General features: G+C 39.1%; 1 protein-coding gene across 2 annotated transcripts in view; it reads left to right on the top strand.

Annotated features, from left to right (window-relative positions):
• The first annotated feature begins 19,459 nt into the window (after positions 1–19,459).
• Positions 19,460–26,358, top strand: part of VIRMA (vir like m6A methyltransferase associated) — a 60,773-nt gene continuing 53,874 nt past the window's right edge. For both annotated transcript variants that reach the window (XM_026495719.4, XM_026495718.4), the window contains exon 1: positions 19,460–19,726. In XM_026495719.4, coding sequence (XP_026351504.1) covers positions 19,664–19,726 — 63 coding nt within the window. In that variant the 5' untranslated portion in view covers positions 19,460–19,663. The remainder of the gene's footprint in view (positions 19,727–26,358) is intronic.

Raw genomic sequence — 26,358 nt, 5'->3', positions numbered from 1 at the left:
TTTATGAGGCCACCAATCCCATGGATTAGGACCCCTCCCTTATGACCTTATTTAACCTTAATTACATCCTTATAGGCCCTAGCTCCAAATACAATTACAGTGGAGGTTAGGGCTTCAACATATGAATTTGCAGGGGTTGGGGGAACACACAGTTCAGCCCATAGTAGGCAGAGTGCGAACTGGATATGCTTGTGGGCCGTGCCCTTCCGAGATTTTGTACATCACTTTCTCTGGTTGTGCATATGCTACTTGATTTCCCAATTGTTGCTTTTAAATCTGTAGTAAAGACTTCACAGTGAATAGCAAACTTAACTGTACAACAGAGCAAACAACTTGAAATTTTATTATTAATATTTCTATTTGGAATAAAGGAGTGCGTAGTCTGCATTTTTTAAAAAAGTAAACCCTATGCCCAACATGAGGCTTGAACTCATGACCCCGAGATCGAGGGTCACATACTCTACCGACTAAGCCAGCCACAGGTGCCCCTGTAGTCTGCATTTTTAAAAAAGATTTTATTTATTTATTTATTTATTTGAGAGCGAGAGCACATGAGAGACAGCACAAGTGGAGGGGAGGGACAGAAGGAGAGGGAGAAGCACATGCCCCACTGGGCAGGAAGCCCGATGAGGGACTTAATCCCAGGACCCTGGGATCATGACCTGAGCTGAAGGCAGATGCTTAACTGACTGAGCCACCCAGGTGCCCTGTAGTCTGCATTTTTAAAACAAAAATAAAATAGACTAAAATGTGGTCTGATTTTCATTATCATTATGTGCCAGTAATTCTGAACAATGCAAGCAATAACCTACTCTCAAAAATCTTTTGTTGCTCTTGGTTCTAAAGATTTGTGCAGTTACTGGTGAGAGATTTAATAGCTTCAAACTGACACATTTTTTATTAGTTAACCTTTAATAAACCTGGTATTCTACATGGAAGTTAAGTTGGTAGAATTCAGTGATGCAGTTGACTCCTAGAACACATGGACTCAACTAGACACATTCATTTCAAGAGTAAGTTCATAAAGGCTCAGAATGATCTTAGCTCACTTCTGGCTCAGTTCATGTCTCCAACCTTTGTGTTATTACATATTCTTGTGTTTAAACAGTAGATTTTAAATAAATAATGATAATACTTTATAGATAGTAGTAATTGTATAGACAAACAGAATTTGAATTACTTCATTTCTGCATTTGAATGACTTCATTCTCCCTTTTGCAGGTGGTTCAATTTTATTAAAATTTACTCATTAGTTACTGGACAATTATTTACACAAAATATTATTATATTAAGGTATAATCATGGGATCAAAGTTCAAACTGGTAAGTATATATAAAATCTTTCCAATAAACAGTTGTGCTTTCCCCCTTTTGTGCTGTAATATTTATCTTATTTAATTTTTAAGTTTTTATTTATAGGAACACATATATAAAGTTAAGTAGAGAAAATTTTTTATTGTCTCTATTTCTTTTCTGGTCAATATTGTCATTCAATTTCTTGATTATTAAAAATGATCCACTTGCGGTGTCAAAATGCCCACCCCAATTCTTTTCTCCTAATCTCCCCCACTTCTCCCTGATCTTTTGCCCCTAATTCACTAATTCCTGCCATATTTTATTTTATTTTATTTTATTTTATTTTAGTAATCTCTACACCCAACGTGAGTCTCAAACTCGTGACCCTGAGATCAAGAGTCACATGCTTCTCCAACTAAGCCAGCCAGGAGTCCCAAATTCTTGCCATTCCTTGAGCACAGAAGTTTAGCTACCTCTGTGAATAAAAGAAAGGCATCTGTGAGTGTCACAGAATTAAGAGGAAGGGAGTATGCCAGTGAAGGGGTCAGAATTTTCAAGGAGTGCACCTGAAGGCCAGCACCAAAGATATCCAGGGGAAGATGGTGTGGGGTAAACAAGACTGGAGGCTAGGAGATCCACCTGCCCTTTTCCTCATGGGAGTTTCCATCCTTTGTCAAACCTAGGCTACATTCTGTGAAGAAGATAGAACCTTCCTTCTAATCCAGTTACCCCCAGTGCCTTTGGAGAGCTGTATGTGTATGTTTCACTTTCTTGTGTCCTCAGCAACTCGGCTCCTAGGGCATAGTTTTGGGCTGAAACTGGATTTTTCAGGTCAAAAAATGTCAAACAGCTGCAATTTCATGGTTTCAAGTGTTCTTTGTTGTTGGTCATGATGGTTATGATGAAGACCATCTTTTGATTCTCTAATATCAAGATATTCTTTCACAGGGGCGCCTGGGTGGCACAGCGGTTAGGTGTCTGCCTTCGGCTCAGGGCGTGATCCCGGCGTTGTGGGATCGAGCCCCACATCAGGCTCCTCCGCTATGAGCCTGCTTCTTCCTCTCCCACTCCCCCTGCGTGTGTTCCCTCTCTTGCTGGCTGTCTCTATCTCTGTCAAATAAATAAATAAAATCTTAAAAAAAAAAAAAGATATTCTTTCACAGGTAGGTCCAGTGGGTTCCTGGCCCTGGCCACAAATTCAACAATGGGCCTCAACCTTCCCAATGGGAATGATCTCTGCAGAGGTAAACAGTTACAAGGAAAAAGAAGTTCATCGTGTAACTTTAAATTCCTTTCCTATTACCAGACCATGCAGCCTATGGAATACTATGAATACTTCTTAAGTAAGTTCTCTAGTTATTTTGTGATTTATATAATTAATTATATTGCATTCTATATTTTATATTAAAAAAGCATTAATGTGTTAAATACAAGCATTGAAAAATATACCACGTTCTTACAATGCTATTTTGGCATTTTTCTTCAATTTTTTTTAAAGATTTTTATTTATTCATTTGACAGAGATAGAGACAGCCAGCGAGAGAGGGAACACAAGCAGGGGGAGTGGGAGAGGAAGAAGCAGGCTCCCAGCGGAGGAGCCTGATGTGGGGCTCGATCCCAGAATGCCGGGATCACGCCCTGAGCCGAAGGCAGATGCTTAACAACTGAGCCACCCAGGTACCCCATTTTTCTTCAATTCTTAATGTCTCAGCAGCTGCCCCAGATCCAAGTGACCTAGGTCTTTCTTTACTTCTGAGAGGTTCTGGCCAATGTTCATTTTCACTTGTTTGTGTGTGTGTGTGTATGTGTGTGTGTGTGTGTGCGCACCCTTAAAATTCATTGTTCATTTAACAAATGTTAATTAAATACCAACTAACCACCTAATTGTATTCACTCTAGAAGACGAATACAAAAAGTTCTTTTCTTTTCTTTCTTTATTAAGGAAGCTCTATGCCCAACATGGGGCTTGAACTCAGGACCCCAAGATCAAGAGTTGTATGCTGTACTGACAAAGCCAGCCAGGAGCCCCCCCCCCCCAATTATCTTTTCTTAACAAAATCATAGGCTAGTGAAACATAAGGACAAATGTATGAAGTGACACTCAATAATTCAGTGATAAATTTATTATTTGTGGGGTTTTTATACTGGTAAAGTAACAATTTGAGTCTTAAAACCCCTCTTAATGTTTAGATCATTTGTATAGAGATTCAATATTCTGTGATCCTTTCTGGCCAAAATAGCCTCTTTATCCTTTTTTAAAAAAGATTTTATTTTATTTTTTAAGTAATCTCAACACCCAATGTGGGGTTGACACTCATAACTCAGATCAAGAGGTACACGCTCTACCAACTGAGCCAGCCAGGCATCCCACAAAACAGCCTATTTATCCTAATGAAGACACAGCCCATATAAATTATTTTAAAAAGATTTATTTATTTATTTATTAGACAGAGAGAGGTGGTGCAGAGGGAGAGGAAGAGAGAGAATCTCAAGTAGACTCCCCACTGAGCACAGAGCCCAACATGGGGCTCGATCCCATGACCCCTGAGATCATGACCTGAGCTGAAATCAAGACCCGGGTGCTCAACTGACTGAGCCACCCAGGTACCCCACAGCCATATAAATTTTTTTAAAAGGTAAAATTTTAACTAAAAGGAAGTCATGTTCTGGTTTTACTAACAGTTCAAAGGAAAAAAGATTAAATCATCATGCTTAATATGTATTTTGAAAGATCAATTTCATATATATTTCATCCAGTTTTGTAATTTGATTGGTCATTCAAAAAACTCTTTAAATTTGTAGTTTTAATCTTTCTTTGAATTTCCTGGGGTTTTTAAACAAGTGGTGATTTTTAAAATAGATTTTATTTATTTATTTGTCAGAGAGAGAGAGTGTGTGCAAGCAGCAGGAACAGCAAACAGAGGGAGAAGCAGACTCCCCGCTGAGCAGGGGATGATCCCAGCACCCTGGGATCATGACCTGAGCGAAACACAGATGCTTCACCCACTGAGCCACCCAGGCATCCCACAAGTGATTTTTTTCTTTTAATTCCAGAGCACATTACAGTTTTTCATAAATTTATGCTTATTGCAAAAATGATAATGGTTGAGCATATGCTGAAAACACTACATGCATTAAATAACTAGAATTTTAGTATCTGAAACTGTTCATCACACATATTGGGGTTCTAGACAATTTCACAAATATGCAAAATACAGCAAGAATATATATATATGAAACTGGAAAATCTGCCTAATGTGATCATAATTCATTCCACAAATATTATTTAACCTTCCCACACTTTGTTCTTCCTGGATCACAGGGATATGAATAAGAATACAGATTTTTAAAGGATTGTTTCAATCAATAAAAAAAACTAAAGCCAGATGGCCTATCAACTCAGCAGTGTTTAGTGCAGGAAATAAGGAAATCAGCAGCTGTTGTTGTCTGTAAAAGACCATATACCTAGCTGGGCACTTGCTGATGGGCCTATTGTGATATGTTGTGAAGTCTCTGAAACCAGAGCTTAGTGTGAAATTGGGCATTTTATATGAATATACAACTAAAGGTATCATGATGGAGTGAACTAAGAAAGTTAGGGAATGAAGGCAGGAAGAGTATAAAGAACCATATAATGCCGTGGAGCAGTTCAGGTTATTAACCACCATCACACTGGGACTGACACCATTCAACCTCTTCACTGGATATTCAAAGGGAATTTCATGTGTGATTACATTTCTTCTGCTTTTTGATGGAGAATCATCGTTCTCATATTTCTTTTATACCTTACTCACTTCTGGAGTTTTTTCTCTAATGCTCTCTAAATCAGTGAGATATTCTGGGAAGAAGTTTGCAAATGGTAATGGCATTAAAAAAAAAAAAAAAAAAAAGACAACAGGCCCAAAATGGAGTCACTTGTGCTAAGACAATGTCACCAAACTGAAACTTAATACCTAACCTAATTGCAGTTTCAACCTCCCCCAGGAATATAATCTTAACTGGTCAATCTGGAATTTACTGGTCAGCAGTCATGAGGAAATCCACTTGAGAGACCCCACTCACCCCCCAAAGGAAGATGATGTAATCCATTCTTTCTTTGTCCCTGCCCCCTTCTGTCTGCAGAAGTCCCCCGTTTTGTGTAACAATTTGGAGCCTCTTTCTATTTGCTGTATAGGATGCTGCCTGATTCATGAGTAAAGCCAGTTTGATCCTTAAATTTACTCAGCTGAATTTTGTTTTTGAACACATATTAAGCTTAATTTTGAAAAGATATTCCCACAAGATTTCTTACAGAGACACGCATGAGACCTCTTTATTTTGTGAAATAGGGAAAGGGTGAATTAGAGACAGTTTTTAATAGGGAACATTTTCTGGGAATCTCAGGAAGTCTGGGTATCATTCTCCTATGATTTTAGAGTTCTTGTTCTTTTATTAGAGTCTTAAATTTACACTGACAGTACTCTTAACAGTTTGCTATTCCCAGAGATAACTATTTATTTTTAAATTTAAATTCAATTAATTAACATATAGTGTATTATTAGTTTCAGAGGTAGAGCTCAGTGATTCATCAGCCTTATATAATACCCAGTGCTCATTACATCACGTGCCCTCTTTAATGCCTATCACTCAGTTACCCCTTCTCCCCCCCAGATAATTATTTAATGTTCATTCATTTCTTTCTAAGCACAGTATCAAAAAAAGACACAAGATTTGGCATGGCAACCTTTGGCAGACAAAAGGCTTGTGAAACTATGAAACAATCATCTCATGTTGCTAAAGAATTGTAAAACAGCATTTAATCTTATGGTTGCTAAATTCACTCCTGGCTCTATACTTGCTTTTTTGTTTCTTTGTCTTTACATTTTTTCTTTATGTTTGAGTATATTTGACACACAGTGATGTTACCTTATACGGCTCTGTAATTGTTGACTTGGTAAGTAAGTACAGACCAGTTGCAGCCACGGAAAACAGCCAAGTCTGAAGATGTCAGATGTTTGCCTTGACACAATCTTTTCCAAAGTATGTTCCATGGCTGTTAAAGGTGTTCCTCAGAAAAAGGTTTCTTCAGTCAAAGAAGGTTGTGGAACAGTTGACTAAACAAAATTCAACGGTCTTTCTGCTGAAGCCTTTCTCAAAGCCTTCACTATATTAATGTACAATGGGAACATTTAAGAGAAAGTTACAGTCTATACTATTTGTCAAATGTATTTGATCATACGACCCTTTTTTTTGAGGAACATCCCATAGGACTAACAGTTAAACCACAAAAGTAAGATGGATTTTACAATGTAATTTTAAGATAGTTTATGTGGACACTTTCGTCAGTTGCTTTCCCAGCAACATTTTCCTCTTCTCCCTTCTTCTAATCCTCAGTTTCCATTTTGAGATCCTAAGGCTCTAGGGAGGCTGATTCTACCCCTCAATCCAGGGATGAAACATATGACCTAGGCTAAGCCATTCAGTGTGTTCCATCCAGCAGACTACAGTGATTGGTTCAGGGTAGGCAGATATCGGAGCCGGTCTAGTCAGAATTCTTCCTGGAAATGCATGTGGGAGAACTGTGCTGGCTTCTTCCTGCTGGATGTTGGTGAGAAATCAAGCCATCCTAGGAACTTTAGGCTACCCTTCTAGAAATGCAAAGAGAGCCAGCTTTATCAGAAGACAGTAACAAAGAAGGCAGAAAGTACCGTGAGAAACTGGTCCTCAGGGAGCTTGGAGCTAGCCTTACCTCTGGACGTTTTATGTACAACTCCCAAAATTTCCTTTATTATTAATACAGTTGAGTTCAGTTTTCTTTTCTTTTTTAAAGATTTTATTTATTTATTTATTTGTTTGTTTATTTATTTATTTATTTATTTATTTATGAGAGAGAGAGCACGTGCACTCACGTGCAAGCTGGGGGAGGGGCAGAGGGAGAGAGGGAAGCTCAAGCAGACCCCGTTGAACACAACGCCCTAACAGGGGCTCAATCCCACTACTCTGAGATCATAACCTGAGCCGAAATCAAGAGTCAGATACTCAACCGACTGAGGCACCTGGGCACCCCTTAAGTTTGGTTTTCTATTATTTGATACTTTGCTTTCACAGTGAGACATACACTATAAAGGACTGCCACCCCTTTTAAGAAAATAAATATCTATTTATTTATAAAAGGAAGATTTACTCCTCTCTTTCCTCCTCCCTGCAGTCGACTTTCAGTTTTCTTTCCCTTAGGATCCGTAATTGTTTTTTGTAGCTATGACAACGATGTTCCAAAAGTGTGCGTTCTCATTTTTATACTCCTGTTACAAGTGTAATCAAAACCTCCTGCTCCAATTTCATCAATCAGCATCAAATCAGCCACTCTGTACCAGGCAAGAAGGGTTCAAAGATAGGACAGTCCTTGATTCTGAAGACACTCATAGTCTAGGTTTCAAATTTTCCAAATAATTTTACTCAAAATTGTGGGAAATAAATATAGAAATTGGAAGCATTATAAATGCCTGTTTTACAATGAAGTTTCCACAGTTAGCACAGTATCTGTCCTTATTCTGCCTGTCCTGTGATATTTTCCCTCTAGCTCCAAAGAGTTGGCCCAAAGCAGCAGCCTGTCCAGGAGCCTCACCTCCTGGCTGCTCCCTTTTCTCTCCATGGAAGACACTATCTTCATTCAATGTGGTTTTGTTTCTTTATTTATTTAGGCAAAATTCACATAATATAAAATTAATGACTTTAAAGTGAACAATTCAGTGGTTTTTAGTACATTTACAATGTTGCACAACCACATCTTACGACCCTCAAAACATTTTCATCATCCGTCAAAAAACCTTATACCCATGAAGCAGTCATTCTCTTTCCCCTGGCAACTACCTCGGTCCCTGGCAACTACCAGTCTGCTTTCTGATTTTATGGATTTACCTACTCTGGATATTTCACATAAATGGGATCATATGATATATGGTCTTTTGTGTCTGGCTTCTTTCACTTAGCATAATGTCTCTTTTTCTTTCTTTCTTTCTTTCTTTCTTTCTTTCTTTCTTTCTTTCTTTCTTTCTTTTTTAATGAGGCAGTCAGTCAAGAGCATTCATATTTTTATAGTGCTTCCAAATTCCTGACAGATAATTTCATGATCCAGGAAAAAACCCCAGAAATTCCCAGCAATTCTCAAATCGTAAGTTATTACGTATTTTTTAAAAAGAATTTTTGTTTGAGAGAGGGAGAGAGAGCACAAGCAGAGGGGATGGGCAGAGGCAGAGGGAGAGGGAGAAGTGGACTCCCCGCTGAGCAGGGAGCCTGCCAGGGGGCTCAGTCGCAGGACCCTGAGATCAAGACCTGAACCGAAGGCAGACGCTTAACTGAATGAGCCACCCAGGCGCTCCCTTTATAGTTAATATTCTGACACAGATTCAAAAGTGCATGGTCTTATTTGGAAATATCAAATAGAAAAGATGAAAATATTTTGTTAATTAGTAAGAACAAAAATATAAAGCAATACACATAATCTCTCTCCACCCTCAGGAATGCCTAGGTAGAAAAAAGGAATGAATATTTATTGAATATAAGGTATTTGTTAGGGACTCTACGGGATTTTATGAGACTGACACATTGCCTAGTACACTAAGGAGTCAGTTACCACCATATGGGATTTTAGTAATTCACCATGAAGAATGGTGGGTTAGAATATAGAAAAAAATAAAAGATATTCATAGGCAAACAACCCTCACTCTTGGTATATTTCTTTCTGTTTTTATTTCTTTATGCATTGATTGTCAAAATTTTGTTTAGTTTTATATAGTTGTAATCATTTACATGCATTTTTCCAAAATAAAATGCACTTTCCCATGTGATTCTAAGTTATTCATGATATCATTTTGATGGCTGTAAAATACTTCATTTTATGAGTATAGCATCATTTACAATTACTATTTTATTGGACATTTACATTATCTCCAATTTCTCGTTATTACAAATGATGTGATACATGTTTTGTAAATAAAGCTGTTTCACCATTTTGTGATTACTTCCTTAAGATAAATTTCCAAAATGAAAAGTATTGGGTCAAAAGGCATGAATATTTTAAGGATATGCATATAGATCCAGTATTACCAATATTAACCTACCAATATTCACTTAGATGTAGGATTGCTCTAGTATATTTTAAAACATATTACTACAACACAGCAAAAATAAAAACTTTATGGTACTGAATCAAAATTTTTAAAAAAGCAATTTGTAGGGGTGCCTGCGTGGTGTGCAGTTGGTTAAGCATTTGACTCTTAGTTTCGGCTCAGGTTATGATCTCAAGGTCATGAAATCCAGCCCTGGGTTGGGCTCTGTGCTCAGAGTGAGGTCTGCTGGAGCTTCTCTCTCCCTGTCCTTCTGCCTCTCCCCGCTCCCCACACTCTCTCTCTTTCTGTCTCTCTCTCAAATAAATAAATAAATAAGTAAATCTTTTAAAAAAATCAATTTGTAGAACAAAACAGATGTCTGGTACAAACAAAAGAAAAACATCCTTACTTTTTCAACGAGTTTTTCTTCTCCATTCTTTTTTACAATATTGTAAAAGTAACTAGCAAACTTTCACTCTTTCGATCTTAGAAGTGAGGAAATCTGAGGAAATTGTAGAACCACTCACGAATAGTAGAATGAAAATGGGATAAGGCATCAAGCTTGATCAGCCAGTAGCAAATCCATAGGGCTCCTTGAGCTGGTAGTGATACAACAATCGGAGTATATAATAATGACTAGGAACCCCTATTACCATCCAGATGCTTGATATTTAGATGACTACATAGTGTTAACTATAACTTACTTGTAGGTTTTCCAAGTATGAGACTGTAGTCACTCTCCCTCTGCCAGCAGGTGGCAGTAGATACTGCAACTAGGCCCTGGAGTCCAAAATGTAAAATCTTTTGTCTGAGATTTTAACTTTCAGCATGACTTTTTATATTTAAATAATAACAGTAATACACTTTAGGAAAACAGATGAATTCATTATGTCATCATCTTGTTCCGTCTTTATTTCTGTCATTGGTACCAACCAGCATTTCAGAATGTCAAATAATCAGTAAATGTTCTGTTGCATGCACTTAACGCTAATCATTAGAGACCATTATTTTAACAAATTTTTATAGCTACTTTCTTTTTAATGTCTCTTTTCATTCTTTTCCTTTCCGCATCTCCTGCCAACAATTCAAATCTTTTAACCCCCTCAGATGAATTACTTTAATAACTTTCTTAGTAACTTCTTTGCCTCTACTCTCCTTTTATCTCCATTAATTGTAAACACCACAGGAAGAGCAAATCTTCCTAATATATCTTTTCTATAATTTAATTCTCTTTTCAAAGAGGTCAATGTTCAACCTCAATTTCTAAGTTCACTCCCAGCTTATGAGACCAATTCCAATGTGGAATTCAAGGCTCTTTTCCACAGAACCTCAAGTGACTTCTTCCATCTTAACTTTAGTTCCTACATTCAAACTCATCTATATATATTTGACTATCATACTGGTCATTCTGCCTTGGCTCAAATTGTTGTATGAACTGGGTACTCTCTCTCCTCCTCTCTGGCCATCTATCTTTCTTTCTTTCTTTCTTTCTTTCTTTCTTTCTTTCTTTCTTTCTAGATTTTATTTATTTATTTGACAGAGAGAGACAGCGAGAGAGGGAACACAAGCAAGGGGAGTGTGAGAGGGAGCAGGCCTCCCACCGAGAAGGGAGCCCGATACGGGGCTCAATCCCAGGACCCTGGGATCATGACCTGAGCCGAAGGCAAGATGCCCAATGGCTGAGCCACCCAGGCACCCCTGGCCATCTCATTCTTATCCTATAGAATTTAGTTCAAATTCCATTTCCATGAAGACTCAACTGACCACCCAATTCTCATTTATTTACTCATTCAACAAATACATAAAGAGAGTATTTCTTGTGTTCAGGTTCTATTAGGCAAGGAAATACAATCATGAAAATGGTGTAATTCCTTCCTTCAAGGGGTTTATAGTTTCTTTTTTTTTTTTTTAAAGATTTTATTTATTTATTGGACAGAGAGAGACACAGCGAGAGAGGGAACACCAGCAGGGGGAGTGGGAGAGGGAGAAGCAGGCTTCCCACTGAGCAGGGAGCCCGATGCGGGGCTTGATCCCAGGACCCTGGGATCATGATCTGAGCCAAAGGCAGATGATTAATGACTGAGCCACCCAGGTACCCCTCATTTTTTTATTTGTATACTTGAGAGAGAGAGAGAGAGTGAGTGAGCATGAGCAGGGGAGAGGGGCAGAGGGAGAGAGAGAAGCAGACTCCCTGCTGAGCAGGACGCCCAACATGGGGCTCGATCCCAGGATCCTGAGATCATGACCTAAGCTGAAGGCAGATGCTTAGCCAACTGAGCCACCCAGGCACCCCTCACTTTTTTTAAACTAGGCTCCATGCCCAATGTGGGACTTGAACTCATGACTCTGAGATCAAGAGTCACATGCTCTATCGACTGAGCCAGCTAGGTGCTTCAAGAGGTTTATAGTTTCTAAAGGTAAGGTTAATTCCAATGCAGAAATAAGTGAGTAATAAAGCATACAATAAGAACATATAGCATCCCCTTGCTTGTATTGGGTGTGGTGTTTAAGGAAATTTTCCCAACTGAAAGGTGAATAGAGAGTAGCTGGCAAAGAAGGGACAAGGGAATTTCAAACAGAAGGAAAGAACATGATTAGAAGCCCGGAAGTATGAGAAAGCATTTATAATCTGAAGATCCAAACCAAACCAAACCAAACCAAAATATTCAAGGATTCTAAACCCTTAAATTTTTCTAAATGCTCACTTTCAAGATCTGTACTTCAGTTAGGGAATACGTTAGTCAAATCTGTATCTGTCACCCTGGGGGATGGACTGGAGTAGAGCAAGACCAGTCAGAAGGCTACTCTAGCTCAGTGGACAAATGCAGAGGAACCCAGATCAGGCAGGGCATAGGATGGAGAGGAGGAGCCAATGTAAATGTCATTATGGAGGTAAGCCCGTCTGGACTGACTGGATGGAATGGGAGTGAAGAGAATAAAACATGACTGTCAAGCTCTGGCTTAAGGAAGTGAATGGAAAGTGGTAGAAAAAGTGAATGGTGGTCTAGGGATCCCCATTTCTTAGGGGGTGAGGTGAACTGAGGTTCACTGAGACTGAGTGACTCTTTGAAGGCAGAGAGATCAATATGGGAGGAACGAGCCTGAGGTATGCACGTTCTCTAGCTCTTTCTATACAGAGCTCAAGTTTCACCAGAGATTGAATTCCTGTACTAGTGTTTTTCAAACTATCAGTGGTGAATGATCTTTTTAAATTACCATCCCACCACTGACCAATACTTCTTAAAAATAACAAAATGAATTACTAGAAAAGTGAAATTAAAAGCCCAAAGACCTACAAAATATAATCCCTAGGTTTTATATTATTTGATTCAACAAACATAACATTAGTCTGTTAAATTGGTATAGAGGTTTCTAAACACTCACTTTCAGATTCTGTTCTTATCTCTTCCCAGATGGTAACAAATAGTTTGTAGACTGCTGGCCCCACGTTTACAGCTATAGCTCTGATGATTTCCTAGGAAGTCTCCTCTCTGTGCTCCTTCAGCCCTAGGGTGGTAATGGCTTCTCAGGATTGCTTGCCATAGATGCTCTACCCTTGACTTTGCTCACACTTCAGTTAACAGTTCCTTCATTAAACACCCTTTGAAAAGAAAGATTTATTAATTTGTTTTTGGAGGGCACAGGGAGAGGGGGAGAGAAACTTAAGCACACTCTGCACTTATGACCCTGAGATTACGACCTGAGACAAGACCGAGTCAGACGCTTAACCGACTGCCACCCGGGTGCCCCAAACATCCTTTTTTTTTTCAGCTTTATTGAAGCATAACTCACATTCAATAAACTCCACATATTTAAAGTGTATAGCTTGCTGAGTTCTGACAATATACACTGTAGAGCCATCACCATGATCAATAATCATTCTCACTACATCAAAAGTTTCATTAAACATTCTTTGTTTCTTTTTTAAAAAAATCATTAAACATTCATTCTTTTGTTTTTTAAGTAAACTTATGCCCAACGTGGTGCTTGAACTTAGGACCCCAAGATCAAGAGTCATATGCTCTACTGACTGAACCAGCCAGGCACCCCATATCATTCAACATTCCTGAATTAAACATTTGAATGTGCCATCTCTTCCCTGTCAAAACAAAATTCATGTTTTTTACTCTAAATCCAATGATCTCTTTATATCATATTCTATAATTTTATAAACAGTCTTAGATGATCAGTTATCTCTCGAACATTTATGTTTTATTTCTGTAACTCTATTGTTAGTTCAATTAAGGTCATTGCCATATTTCATTTTGCGGCATACATTCCACTGATCTCAGAAGAACACTTGGTAAGTAGTTGTTCTAACGTAGAACTGTTTGCAAGAGTGATGCCTGGGTGGCTCAACTGGTTGAGCATCTGACTCTTGGTTTCGGCTTAGGTCATGATCTCAGGGTCATGAGATCAAGAACAGTGTCAGTCTCCGCCCTCAGTGGGGAGTCTGCTGGAGGATTCTCTCTCTCCCTTTGTCCCTCCCCCTGCTCATGCTCTCTCTTTCTCTCTCAAGTAAATAAATAAATCTTGAAAAAAGAAAAGAACAGTTTGCAAGAAACAGAGACCCACTCCAACTATTTAAATACAAGGGGATTATGGTAAGAAGCATTAATTTCAAACAAGAGCAGTGACATGGCTGGGCGTACCTCAGCACTGGGACCTCAGCACAGGTGACCATCAATGCTGTTCCACTTTAATCCTTTGTCATTAATTTGGCTTGACTCTGCTCCACGAAGCTGCATCCTTCTGTCTCACTACCAGCTGGTAATTTCGCTCCGATTTCGTATCTTTTTGAGTCAGGCCACGTAAATCAGAGGTTGCTGCCAATTGACTCTCTACAACCTACCTTGTGCCAGGTGACCATTCTTGGTCACATTAGCTGAAGCTAGGAGACCACATTATGGTTACTGCACAGACTGAGGAAGATTTAGATGGGGTAGAATCTCTGATTTGGGGGAGTAAGTGGATCTAGAGAGAGAGAGAGAGGAACCTAATTAATATTTGCTCATCAACTAACACAAAGTTCTTATATAAAAGTTAAGTTTTTAGCCAACTCCATTCATTCAACCAGCCATCTTCAAATCCACCCAGCCTTCGTACTTACGCTTTTATTCTAAAGTGCTGAAAGAAAGAATAATCCGTAAGGCTGATGTCACTAGTTCTTAAGGGTATAGAAATCACTGAAGTTATTAAGAGCAAGTTTAGACTAAGCTGCAGGTGCTAGTTTTTAAGTACTAAAAAGTTAGAAAAGTTTCTTCTCTGTGTACTTTTTAGAGGTTATAATATGCATGATGAAGCTGTAAGAGAGAGGCAGGGTATACAGGATTTCCCAAATTATTTTTGATCACAGAAACCTTTTTTCCATGGGCTTCTTAAGGGAACATCCTGTGAGAGATTGTGGATCTGCTAAACACAGTAGAGCGATTAAAAAAAAGGAAAAGTGCCTTATGTAAGGCTTATAGTCTACATGGCGTAGGCTCTGTATCCCAGGGTAGAGCTGACCACAAAGTTTTGGCTGTTTGCCAATCTTTAAAACAGGCAGGATCCCAGAGTGTTATGCGCTTATGAAGTTTCAAAAAGCAGTTGAAAAATAGCTGGGGTCTTTAAATCTTTCAGAATAATTGGCACTAATCAGTGTGCTTATTTTGAGATAGTTTGTGTAGGTCATAGTTTATCATCCATGTTTCTCAAATTTTTAGGTAATCTCCAGGCTACATTTTGAAGAACGATATGGAAGTTTCACAGCAAGCCCTTGGCTGTGGGGAATTATCATAATCAAGTCTCATGGAGAAAGGGAGGCAGCTGTTACTTTTAATCAGTGTGCTTGGGGAGGGAAAAAAATGAAGGCTCTTTGTGTTCCTGCTGGTGGACGGATGGCTTGCAGTTGGCAGTTTGCCAGATTACCCAATCAGTTGTTCTTGATATACTTGGTCTCTGGAGAGTTTGAAATGCTTGGCAGTTCACGCAGATCCTCCGCCTGCTCTGTATACTTTTGTGTATGTCAGTCACCTCAGAAAGGAGCTCATCTGTTACCAAATAAATGCAACATTGAGTTTTCCTGGGCTGTTTAGATCTCTCCCACCTCTGCCCTTTTGTCAAGTTGCTCCTGGAAAGCATTTGGAGTCACATAAATTGCTTTTCACATTAGAGGTGATTTTTGCTTTTCTTCAAGTTGCTCTTTTTACTGCAGGGTGGTGGAAACCAAAGAAGGAAAGACACTATGGCCAGTCAAATAGCTATAGCTACTATGGACTGTTTACAGAGCCCTGCTGTGGGGGGAGGTGATAATCTGATGAGCAAGACAGATAAAAATGAAAGAGTAAGAATAGTACAACCTATAACATAGGATATATAACACGTGCGCGATATATAATTCTATGTGATTCAAACTCACAAATAAGAAATCAATTCACTCAATAACCATTTTTGAGTGTTTAATGTGTGCCTGATACTATGGATGTATTGGTGAACAATACCAGGTAATTAAGTTTTACCCATGTTTTCTTCTAAGAGTTTAATGGTTTTAGCTCTTGTACTTAAGTCCTCAACCCATTTTGAGTTTGTTTTATTTTGTTTTGTATATGGGATGAAGTAAGGATCCAACTTCATTCTTTGCATGTAGATACCCAATTATCGCAGCATCATTTATTGAAGAGATTATTCTTTCCCCATTGAATGGCCTTGGCACCCTTGACATATATATATAATATATATAGTGTGTGTATATATATGTATATATATATTATATTCACTATATATATACTATATATATACTCACTATTATATATATGTAATATTATATATATACTCACTATATATATAATATTATATATATGTTATATATATGTAAATGTTTATTTCTGGCCTCTAATTCTATTCCATTGGTGTATATGTTTATCCTTATGCCACTACTACAGTTCCGATTGCTCTAATGTTGTAGCAAGTTTTGAATGAGTAATTTGGAGGATGTGTGTGTCCTCCAAATGTGTTCTTTTTCAAAACTGTTTTTGTTATGAGGGGCCCCTTGAAATTCGGTATGAATCTGAGGATCAGATTTTCCATTTCTGAAAAAAAAAAAAGGCCATTAGACTTTTGATAGGGGTTGCATTGAATCTATAGATCACCTTAGGTAATATTGTCATCTTAACAGTCTTCTGATCCATGAACATGGACTGTCTTTCCATTTATTTGCCTTCTTTAATTTTTTTAAAAAGAAATATTTTATAGTTTTCAGTTTATAAGGCTTTACCATCTTGGTTAAATTTATTCTTTAAGTATTTTATTCTTTTGGATGCTACTGTAATTGTGTGTAGGTTTTTTTGTTTTTGTTTTTGTTTTTTTGAGAAAGAGAGTGCAAGTGAGCTGGGTGGGGTGGGGAGAAGGACAGAGAGAGAGGGAGAGAATCTTAAGCAGGCTCCACACCCAGTGCAAAGCCCAGAGGCAGGACTCAATCTCACAACCCTGAGGTCATGATCTGAGCTGAAACCAAGAGTCAGATATTTAACTGACTGAGCCATCCAGGCACCCCGTGTAACTGTATGTAGGTTTTTTGAAAGCCATACCATGGGAGTCATTTTCAAAGCAGAGGAAACCATGTAAGCCCTAGGGCACAGAGTTGTGAAATACTTCTGTATTGAGGGAACCATATCTAGCTGGGAATGGCTGAATCATCAAATGGTGTGGTAAGAAGAAAGTGAAAAAGTGAGCAAGGAGAAGTGAATCTGGGGCCCTACACACCATGTGAGGTGATACACAGCCAATCAGGGATTGTAGGCTCTCCTGGAAGTCTGGTAATACTTTATCTCTTCTACACATCTTACTGTCCTCTCAATCATAGCTGATGATCTCCCTGAGACAATAGAAAACCATTAGAATGGAACTTCCTCATTTCCACATACTAAATCATTACTCTCATCTGCATGTGTACCCATGGACTCCTTTTTGCCCCTGGTCACCAGGGAGCGGGTATTCTTTTGAGCAAAGGTCACTTTCTACCTGGCTACCAGGTACCCTCCACCCCCCACTCCTACTCAATATTTTGCTGCCTCAGATATCCCCTCTTTCTCTCTATCATCACCGTTTCTCTCTCCATTGCTTCATTCCCACCAATCTACATGCTCTGTTATTTCTCATCTTAAAAACACTTTTTCCTGACCCCATGTCCCCCTCGCACAACCACCTCATTTCTCTGTTCTATGCAACAAAAGTTCTTGAAAGAATTATTTATTCAAATTTTCTTTACTTCTCATCTTTCAAAATTTACTAATAGGTAATATATGTACATGGAGTTAGATTACTTCTATTTCTATACTTTAGCCATCGAGCTCCCCACTCCCTGGAGGCAAAAACTATTACCAGTTTCTTACATAATTCTTTCAGAGATAAACTATAAATTCAAATACATATAGTATATATGTATGACACAAAACAAAGGTGGCCCCTAATGTAAACTATGGACTTTAGTTAATAATAATGTATCAATACTGGTTCATCAATTGTAATAAATATACTACACTAAAGCAAGATATTAATAATTAGGGAATATCTGAACAGGGGGAAAGGGAATATATGGGAACTTTGATATTAGCTGCTCAATTTCCTGTAAGACTAAAACAACTCTAGGTCTCTAAAACGACCTGTAGTCTATTAATGGGGCACCTGATTGGCTCAGTCAGTTAAACTTCCAACTCTTGATTTTGGCTCAGGTCATAATCTCAGGGTTGCAAGATCAGGCCCCACGTTGGGTTTAGCGCTGGGTTGTGGAGCCTGCTTCAGATTCTCTCTCCCTCTCCCTCTCCCTCTGCCCCTATTCCCCCTCTAAAATAAATAAATAAATCTTAAAAAAAAAAAAAAGAAAACAGAAGAATGCTAGGAATAATAAAGATGAAAGCAAGAACTAGTTCTTTGAAAAAAGCAAATAGTAAAAGAGATGAACTGTTAGCTAATAGAGGAAACTTTATGAGGAAGGTGTTGGATGGAGATTTACTTTAAAAAATTAAAAAAATAATTTATTATTACATATTTCAGGTATACCAAAAGGCACAAACAATAATGAGGCATGCCTGTGAAACCATCAGCAATCTAAAGAATGAAACATAATCAAAAAAAGCATTTGAAGCCCCTGTGCACTTCTTGATTTCATCTCCCTCTAGTTTCCCATTATCTTTAAATTTTAGTGTTTGTCATTCCAGTGCATTTTGTAATTTTAATTTATATACATTCCCCCAAAAGTTATATTATTTTGCATGTTTTGAATCTATAAATGCTATTTTACACTACATATTCTTCAAACTGTTTGCTTAGCCCTGTTTTTCCATGTTTATCCATGATTTATCCAGATTATCCATGTTAGGAAACATGGAACTATTTCATTCTTTTCTACCTGCTGTATGCTATTGCATACATATACCACCATTTACTTATTCTTGTTAATGTCAATTAACAGATTTTTTGCAACTATTAAGTTTTATCATCAACATTCTTGTATGCGTAGGTACTTCTTGGGGCACATATGTGAGAATTATCCTAGAAGCAGGGTAGACACATGTAATTTTACTAAATAATGCCTAATCGCTCTCCCAAGCACTTGTGCCAGTTTTGAATACAAAACAGTTCCTGTTGTTCCAACGCTCATCAACACGGAAGCAGCGAGACTTTTCACTCTACACCTCTATGTTCATGGCATTTCACGTTATGCGAATCGCTCTCACAATAAGCCAGTGGGTTAGGCATTATTATTCACATTTGCAGATGAGAAAACAAAAAAATCTCTCCGTTTTGACACAATTTTTCTTTTTTCTTAAAAAAAAAGTCTTACTCTTCAATTCGCGTATTGAACCTTTTTCCTGTCAGCTCTGGAAAGGCTGCTTGCTTGGAAAGTAGCTTTCACTGAGCCGGGTGTCCAGAGCTGGCGGCGTTCCCTACCGCTCCTCCACCCTCCCTAAAGGCTCCTCCGCACCTCCCCATCCCAAGGCAGTCGTGGCTCTGCAACGCGGTAGAAGGACAGGGTTTGGACCACTGACGACGCCGTAGTCCCCTCCTTTTCTTCCCCCAGCTTCCCCGCCCCTCTCTGTGCTCCCGGGGCGCCCTCCGCCGCGCTGGAGAAGGCGGGGTCGGAGACTTCCAGCAGCACCACTCTTCCGGATAGGCCCAGGCTTGCGGCGCCAGAGCTCTGGTCACCGGAAGTGCTGCGGTCTCTCCCTCTCCTGAGCCGCTGTCGCCGAGGTTGGAGCGCTGCCCCGGAAGTCCTCCCCCTGTCCCCCGCCCGCGGCAAACATGGCGGTAGACTCGGCGATGGAGCTGCTATTTTTAGACACTTTTAAACACCCTAGCGCTGAGGTAAGGCTTCGCGACTTGATTCCGACCCTGCTTCTCGACTTGAGGACCCTTACAAAAGGTCATTAGGCGTGCCTCGACTTTTCCTTCTGCCGATTGCCGCTTTAACTCCTCACACACACAGCCCCCTCCCCCCAGCTTGGGTGTGGGCAACCACGTCTGAGGGAGGGCGGCGGTAGCCCCCTCATTTCCCTGCTTTCCGTTAGTTCCCCTTGTCTTTGACCGAGTTGTCTGCTCAGCTTGCCTTCCTCTTTTGTTGTTGTGCTGCTGTTCCTGTCAGCTTTGGGCGTTGAAAAGGATCATGGTTCTCAGGTTTACCCCAGGTGGTGTTTGGGAGGGGTCTTGGACAGCTTGAGCTTGACAGTACAGGTGACTGAGCAGGTCACGCAGGCTTCATGGTTCCTAAATCCCTCTTCGTGGGTCCCCTTCCTAACAGGAGTTGTGCTGCCTAGATGTAACACTCGGTTTAGGATTGCGACGTTCTCCAGTTTGCCCCGAAACTTTAATCCTTATCTCTTGTTAAGATTTCACACAGTGGGGCCTGAAATACTTACACGGAACGACCTTTGCGTGGAGAGTACTTGCGAAGAAAGAATTGTAGTCAAACTGTACAGCATAGTTGCATTGTCGTTTTTGAGGGGTGAAGTGGGGGTCTTGGTGGAGTAATCGTTCTGTAATAACTTGAGCGCCCTTGAACGAATGACTGGCCCTCTGATAATTAAATTGAATATAGCTGGTTAACTAAAGGTTCCCGAAAGCTGGCAACAATGAGCATTAATGAAGTCCATAGAGAGAATAAAACAACCCAGAATTCACATTTTAAAGCACTTTTACTTCTCTGGAGATAGTGATGTGAGTGAGTAGTTGTATCTTAATGCTTTGGCAAAATAAAAAGTTGACAACTTTGGTCTTCTGATTGTTTCAGCGAATGGTTTATAGTATGTAAAGATCAAAACTTTGGAAACTTCAGCATATTTTACAAACAATGAATGAATTTGCAGTCTCATTTCTTGTGGTTCGGTTAGCTGTGCTTGTTCAATGAGCATACTTCTCTGACTGTACTTCCAGCTAGGTTTTAGAAAACTCATAGAGTTAGTAGTTGGATCAGAATAAAGCTGTTATGTGTACAGTAATAGAGAACAATTAAAAATGAGAGAAGCATATGATAAATTAGTGGCATTCTAGTTTAGGAAAATCAGCATTCATTCACTTATATATTTAAGAATCTAGTGTTTCTTCATTCATTCTTAGACATTGAGGACCAGGAGAGGATAGGACTAATTCGGGCAATGACTAAGGGAGGCTTAGTAGAGATCACATTTGACCTGAGCCTTGAAGGAAGGCTAAGGGCTTGTGGGGGATATGGAACATTGAGTTGTTTGTTCCCAAGGCATTTTAACTAAGTATTGGAGGTTAGGTCCACAAAATTCTGATTGAAGTTAGAATGCGGTAAGTATGTAAAGAAGCAGTGGGAATCCTTTGGGGTTTATCATCTTTTTCTCTTTGTCTCTCTCTTTAAAAGTAAGCTCTATACCAATGTGGGACTGAGATCAAGGGTTGCATGCTCTACTGGCTGAGCCATCCTGGCGCCCTAGGGTTTATTGTCTTTATTCCAAAGTGCCGATTTGTGTCTGACATGTTAGGACCCCAGTCAATATTTATTTAGCTCCCTTAGGTGCTACCAATAAAGGCTGTGTGATTTCAGGGGAGGGAGAGATCACTCTTCATTTGAGAATATCAGGTAAGACTTCATCAAGGCAGTTGGCATGTGAATTTGGTCTTTGGTGGAAGAGGAAATGTTCCACAATTGTAGATAAGAAAGCAGGGCATTCATTCTCCTGGAGTAGTCAGTCCTCTGTAGAGAATGCCAAAAATCCTAATGTGAAGTGGCAGCTGGAGGGCAGTGTGAAGCCAGATCATGGAATTCCTTGAATGCCCAGCAAAGGAGTATGGACTTTATTTTGTAGGAATTAGGTAGTTTTTGAGCAGGCAAATTAATTGACTAGTAAAATACAGTAAATCGATTAATTGATCAGTAATACCTAAAATGGTTCAGAAAAATTAGAGGTAGCAAATCAAGAAGAAAAAGCGAGATGTAGTGAAAGTTCCACGTTAGCAGGTAGGCAGTAATCATTGCCAGCATTTATTGAATGCTTATTTTGTGCAAGATGTAGTGCTTTGGAAATTTAAATATATTATCTCCAATCCTTTCAATGATTTTGAAAGATTCTGATCCCCAATTTATAGATAAGGAGAATGAGTGTGAGAGGTTAGGTGACTTTCCTAAAGGTGGCATAGCTGGATTAAGGCATACCAGTGCATATTTCCTGGCTCTAAAGCAGTGCTATACTGTTTCTCAGTGGGAGTAAGTAGGAGGGGATAGGCACAAGATAAATTTTGAATATAGAATTGACAGCATGGCAACTGATTGTGTGAGGAAGAAAGAGTAGTTAAAAATGATAGAGTTCTAGTTATAGAGACTAGAGAACCGGTGGGAGCATTGATAGAAAAGTCTGACACTGGGTATAAGGGGAACAAGATAATTTTAGTTTTTCCTGTGTTTAGTGGTACACCAGAGAGATTTGCTCAGTAGGAAGTTGGGAATCTGTTTTAACAATTACTTATGAAAAATACTTCTGAAGGTGAGGTATAGCTCGAGAAGGGGCAATACAAAGAAGAAAACAAAAAACTCCCGAAATCCATTGCCCTTGCTTTCAAAGGAGTTTGTAATCTGGCAAAGAAGATAATTTATTTACATTTTCCAAGAGGAAATTTACTAAATTTTACTAAATGAATTACAAATTGTGTTTGTGGTTTTTATGTCACTTTTTAAAAAATAAATAACTTATTTTAGTGAATTTTGGTTTCATTATAGAAAAATAAGAACGTACAGAAGAGCAAAGGCTTTCATAGTCCCACCTTTCTTAGTCCTAGCTATGATTAACAGCTTTTTAAATTTTTTTTCCAAATCCTCTAGTAGATACATATGTGCTTAAATGTATACACTATCACCCACATTAACATACCCATAGTGTAATACTGTTTTGTGGTTTCTTTTCTCACCTTACAATATGTCTTGCATCTTTATAGATCAAGAGTTGTGCCTATATAACATTTTAAAAGTATATTTTAAAACATTGTCTTTTTATTATCACAAGGTAACACATGTATGAGGTACAAATTCAAAAGGTACAAAAAGGTATACAGTAAAAAGTATGTCTTTTTCTTATTCCTGTCCTCTAGCCATCCTGTTTCTTTCCTTAGATATTATATATAATACCATTTTTTTGGGCTACATAGTATTTCTTTGGTAGTGCTATTACTTATATATTTTCGTACATTTAGGTTTTTAACTTCTTACAGTGATGTGTTTATTTTTTTATTTCTATTTTTATTTTTTAAGTAGGCTCTATGCCTACATAGTGAAGCCCAGTGTGGGATTTGAACTCATGACCCTGAGGTCAAGACCTGAGCTGAGATCAAGAGTTGGACACTTAACCAACTGAGCCACCCAGGCACCCCAGTGCATCTTTAATTATTTATTACTTTCTAGAGTGGAATTGCTGGGTTAAACTATAGTCTTACAGGAGTGATTGATGCTAGAAAATCCTACTTCATTTTATTTTATTTATTTATTTTTTAGAGAGAGAGTGGGGGGGCGGTGGAGGGCAGAGAAAAGGGTAAAGAGGATGTTTATTTAGTTATTTATTTATGTATTTATTTTGTGGGGAAGGAGGAAGAGGGAGAGAGAGAATCCCAAGCAGGCTTCGCACTCACTGCAGAGCCTGATGTGGGGCTAGATCCCATGACCCTGAGATCATGACCTGAGCCGATACAAAGAGTCGGGCACTTAACACACTGAGCCACCCAGGCACCCCAGTCCTACTTTTAGAGTTTCTTTAAGAAACCACTATGGAACTCAACTGAATAAAAGTAATAATGGAAGTGGTAGGAATAGATGAGATAGCTTCAGCTTACCTTTAAGGAGAGTATAAAAGAGCAGAGACAATATTTTCAAGGATAGAAGAGGGAGACAGCTATAATGTGACACACAGGAACTCTTTCTGAAGGTAAATGTGTTCAGAGCCCTGGAACTCGTCCAATTTATTCTTCACATTACTGTTACCTCCATAATCATAAATCTTTCATGATTTCCCATTGCCAACCTGTGTTCCTAGGTTTATGTACTCCTGTAGATATCTTTTTTTTATTTTTAAAATTTTATTATATTATTTTTTTAGATTTTATTTATTTGTCAGAGAGAGAGAGCACTCACACACAAGCAGGGGGAGTGGCAGGCAGAGGGAGAAGCAGGCTCCCTGCTGAGCAAGAAGCCTGAGGTGGGACTGGATCCCAGGACCCTGGAATCATGACCTGAGCTGAAGGCAGGCACTTAACCAACAGAGCCACCCAGGTGTCCTGATATCTTTTTTTTTTTTTTTAAAGATTTTATTTATTTGAGAAAGAGAGAGAGCACACATGAACTGGGGGAGGAGCAGAGGAAGAAGAGGGAGAAGCAGACTCCCTACTAAGCTGGGAGCCTGATGTGGGGCTCGACGTGGGGCTCAGTCCCAGGACTCTGAGATCATGACCTGAGCCGAAGTCAGACACTTAACTGACTAAATCACACAGGCGCCCCTGTACTTCTCAAGATATCTTAAGCCCCTACTTCATTGTAATATTTTTAACTCTCTGAAAACACAATTCAATCAGCTTTTATTAAGCACTTATTAAAGTCCTTCATTCATTAAATGAGTTAAATGAAGCACTTATTAAAAGTCTTTCATTCATTAAATGAATAAGCACTATGACTGTAACAGTAAACTGAGACTTGGTTCTTGTCTTCTTGAAATACCACTCTAATGGGAGAGAGAAAAGAAGTGATTACAATTTAGTTTGATATGAGGCTTTGGATTCACAAGGAGAGGCACGTATTTAGACTTGCTCTGGCACAGCTTTCAAGAGAAAGTTGACCTCTAAAAGGAGGTGGGACAGAGGAGTGTGGGAGCAGAGATAATAGCATGAGTGGGGCATGAAGGTGAGAAAGAGCATGGTATATTGGGGCTATAAATTTAGAGTGATAAGAAGAGACTGTACTTGTTTATTAGACAAGGAATTTGGCCTGGGGACATTAAGGAACAGGGGAGTGATACATACTTTCTAGAAGGACTACACTGCAATAGGAGAATGGAGGGGGACAAGGAAGAAGCATAAAACCGGTTAGGATCCTATTGCTGGAATCCAGATTAGTGTGAATAGTATCTAGAATTAGAAAAGTGACAGCATAATGGAGAGAAATACACAGATTTTAAAAAAAGATTTTATTTATTTGAGAGACAGAGAGAGCACGAGCGGGCAGGGGTGGGGAAGGGCAAACAGAGAGAGAGGAGCAGACTCCATGCCTGAGCAGGGAGCCCGATATGGGGCTCGATCCCAGGACGCTGGGATCATGACCTGAGCTGAAGGCAAACACTTAACTGACTGAGCCATCCTGGCGCCCTGAAATACCCAGGTTTTTAAAGATTATTTATTTATTTATTTATTTGAGAGAGAGAGGGCAGAGTGTGTGAGAACATGAGTTGGGGGGGCGGTAGGGGCAGAGGGAGAGGGACAAGCAGGCTCTCCGCTGAGCAGGGAGCCTGATGCAGGGCTTCATCCCAGGACCATTGGGATTATGACCTGAGCCGAAGGCAGACGCTTAACCAACTGAGCCACCCAAAGTGCCCCAAGAAATACACGAATTTGAGAGCTATTTAGAGGTTTAATCAATAGGACTTGATGTTTAAATGAATGATTTAGGTGAGAGAGAATGAGAAAGAAGCAAAGGATGATAATTGGCCATTGTGTGGATGGTGTTGTTATCACCGATATAGAATATTTCAGTTTTGGACTTGTTGAGTTTGTGGTGCCAGAGGGACACTGAAGTGGAGATGTCTGGTTGGCAGTTGGTTATTGTGGTCTGGGGCTTGGGAGAGAGGTCCTAAATGGTGAGTTAGATTTGGAGTTGACAAATGGCAATGGATAAAAATTTTATTTCTTGTAATTTTATTGATTGTATTTAGCTACTCTGCCCTACTTCTCTTTTGTCTCCCATTTCACCCTGTAGCCGTGGTGAACTATGCTTACAGTTTCTTGAACCTTCCAAGTTTTTGTTTGCATTCCTTATGTGCATGCTTCTCCCTTTGCTTGGAAAGTTGTTCCCTCTACTCCTTTGCCACCCATTCTTGTTTTCCTTTAAGACTTACTTAGCTCAGGTGCTACTCTTTTGGGAAATCTTTCCTGATACTCCTCTTTTCCTCCCCACAAATTTTTGCCCACAACCTGAGTTAGGTGAGTACTTCCTTTGACTTTGCTCAGTATCTTGTGTGAGTTTTAGCATAGCAATATGTGTTTGTCTACCACAATAGATAGTCTCTTCCTTAATGGCTGAAATTTATGTCTTTGTCTTGGTGTCTTTGGGACCTGGCATTCCTTGGAACATAATAGACGTTTAATAAATGTTTAGAAATAAATATTGAATAAAGGGGGTAGCAACTTATGCAGAAACTCTTCTACTTACAAACAAAATAGATTTTGAAAGGCTGTTCATAAAACCTTAAGTTCATTTTTTTTTCCCACCCTAACTACTAATACCA

The sequence above is a fragment of the Ursus arctos genome, unplaced genomic scaffold (assembly GCF_023065955.2).
Source record: "Ursus arctos isolate Adak ecotype North America unplaced genomic scaffold, UrsArc2.0 scaffold_6, whole genome shotgun sequence".
Classification (NCBI taxonomy): domain Eukaryota; kingdom Metazoa; phylum Chordata; class Mammalia; order Carnivora; family Ursidae; genus Ursus; species Ursus arctos.
The sequence above is the reverse complement of the archived record's forward strand: the minus strand, read 5'-3'. Positions and strand labels throughout refer to the sequence as shown.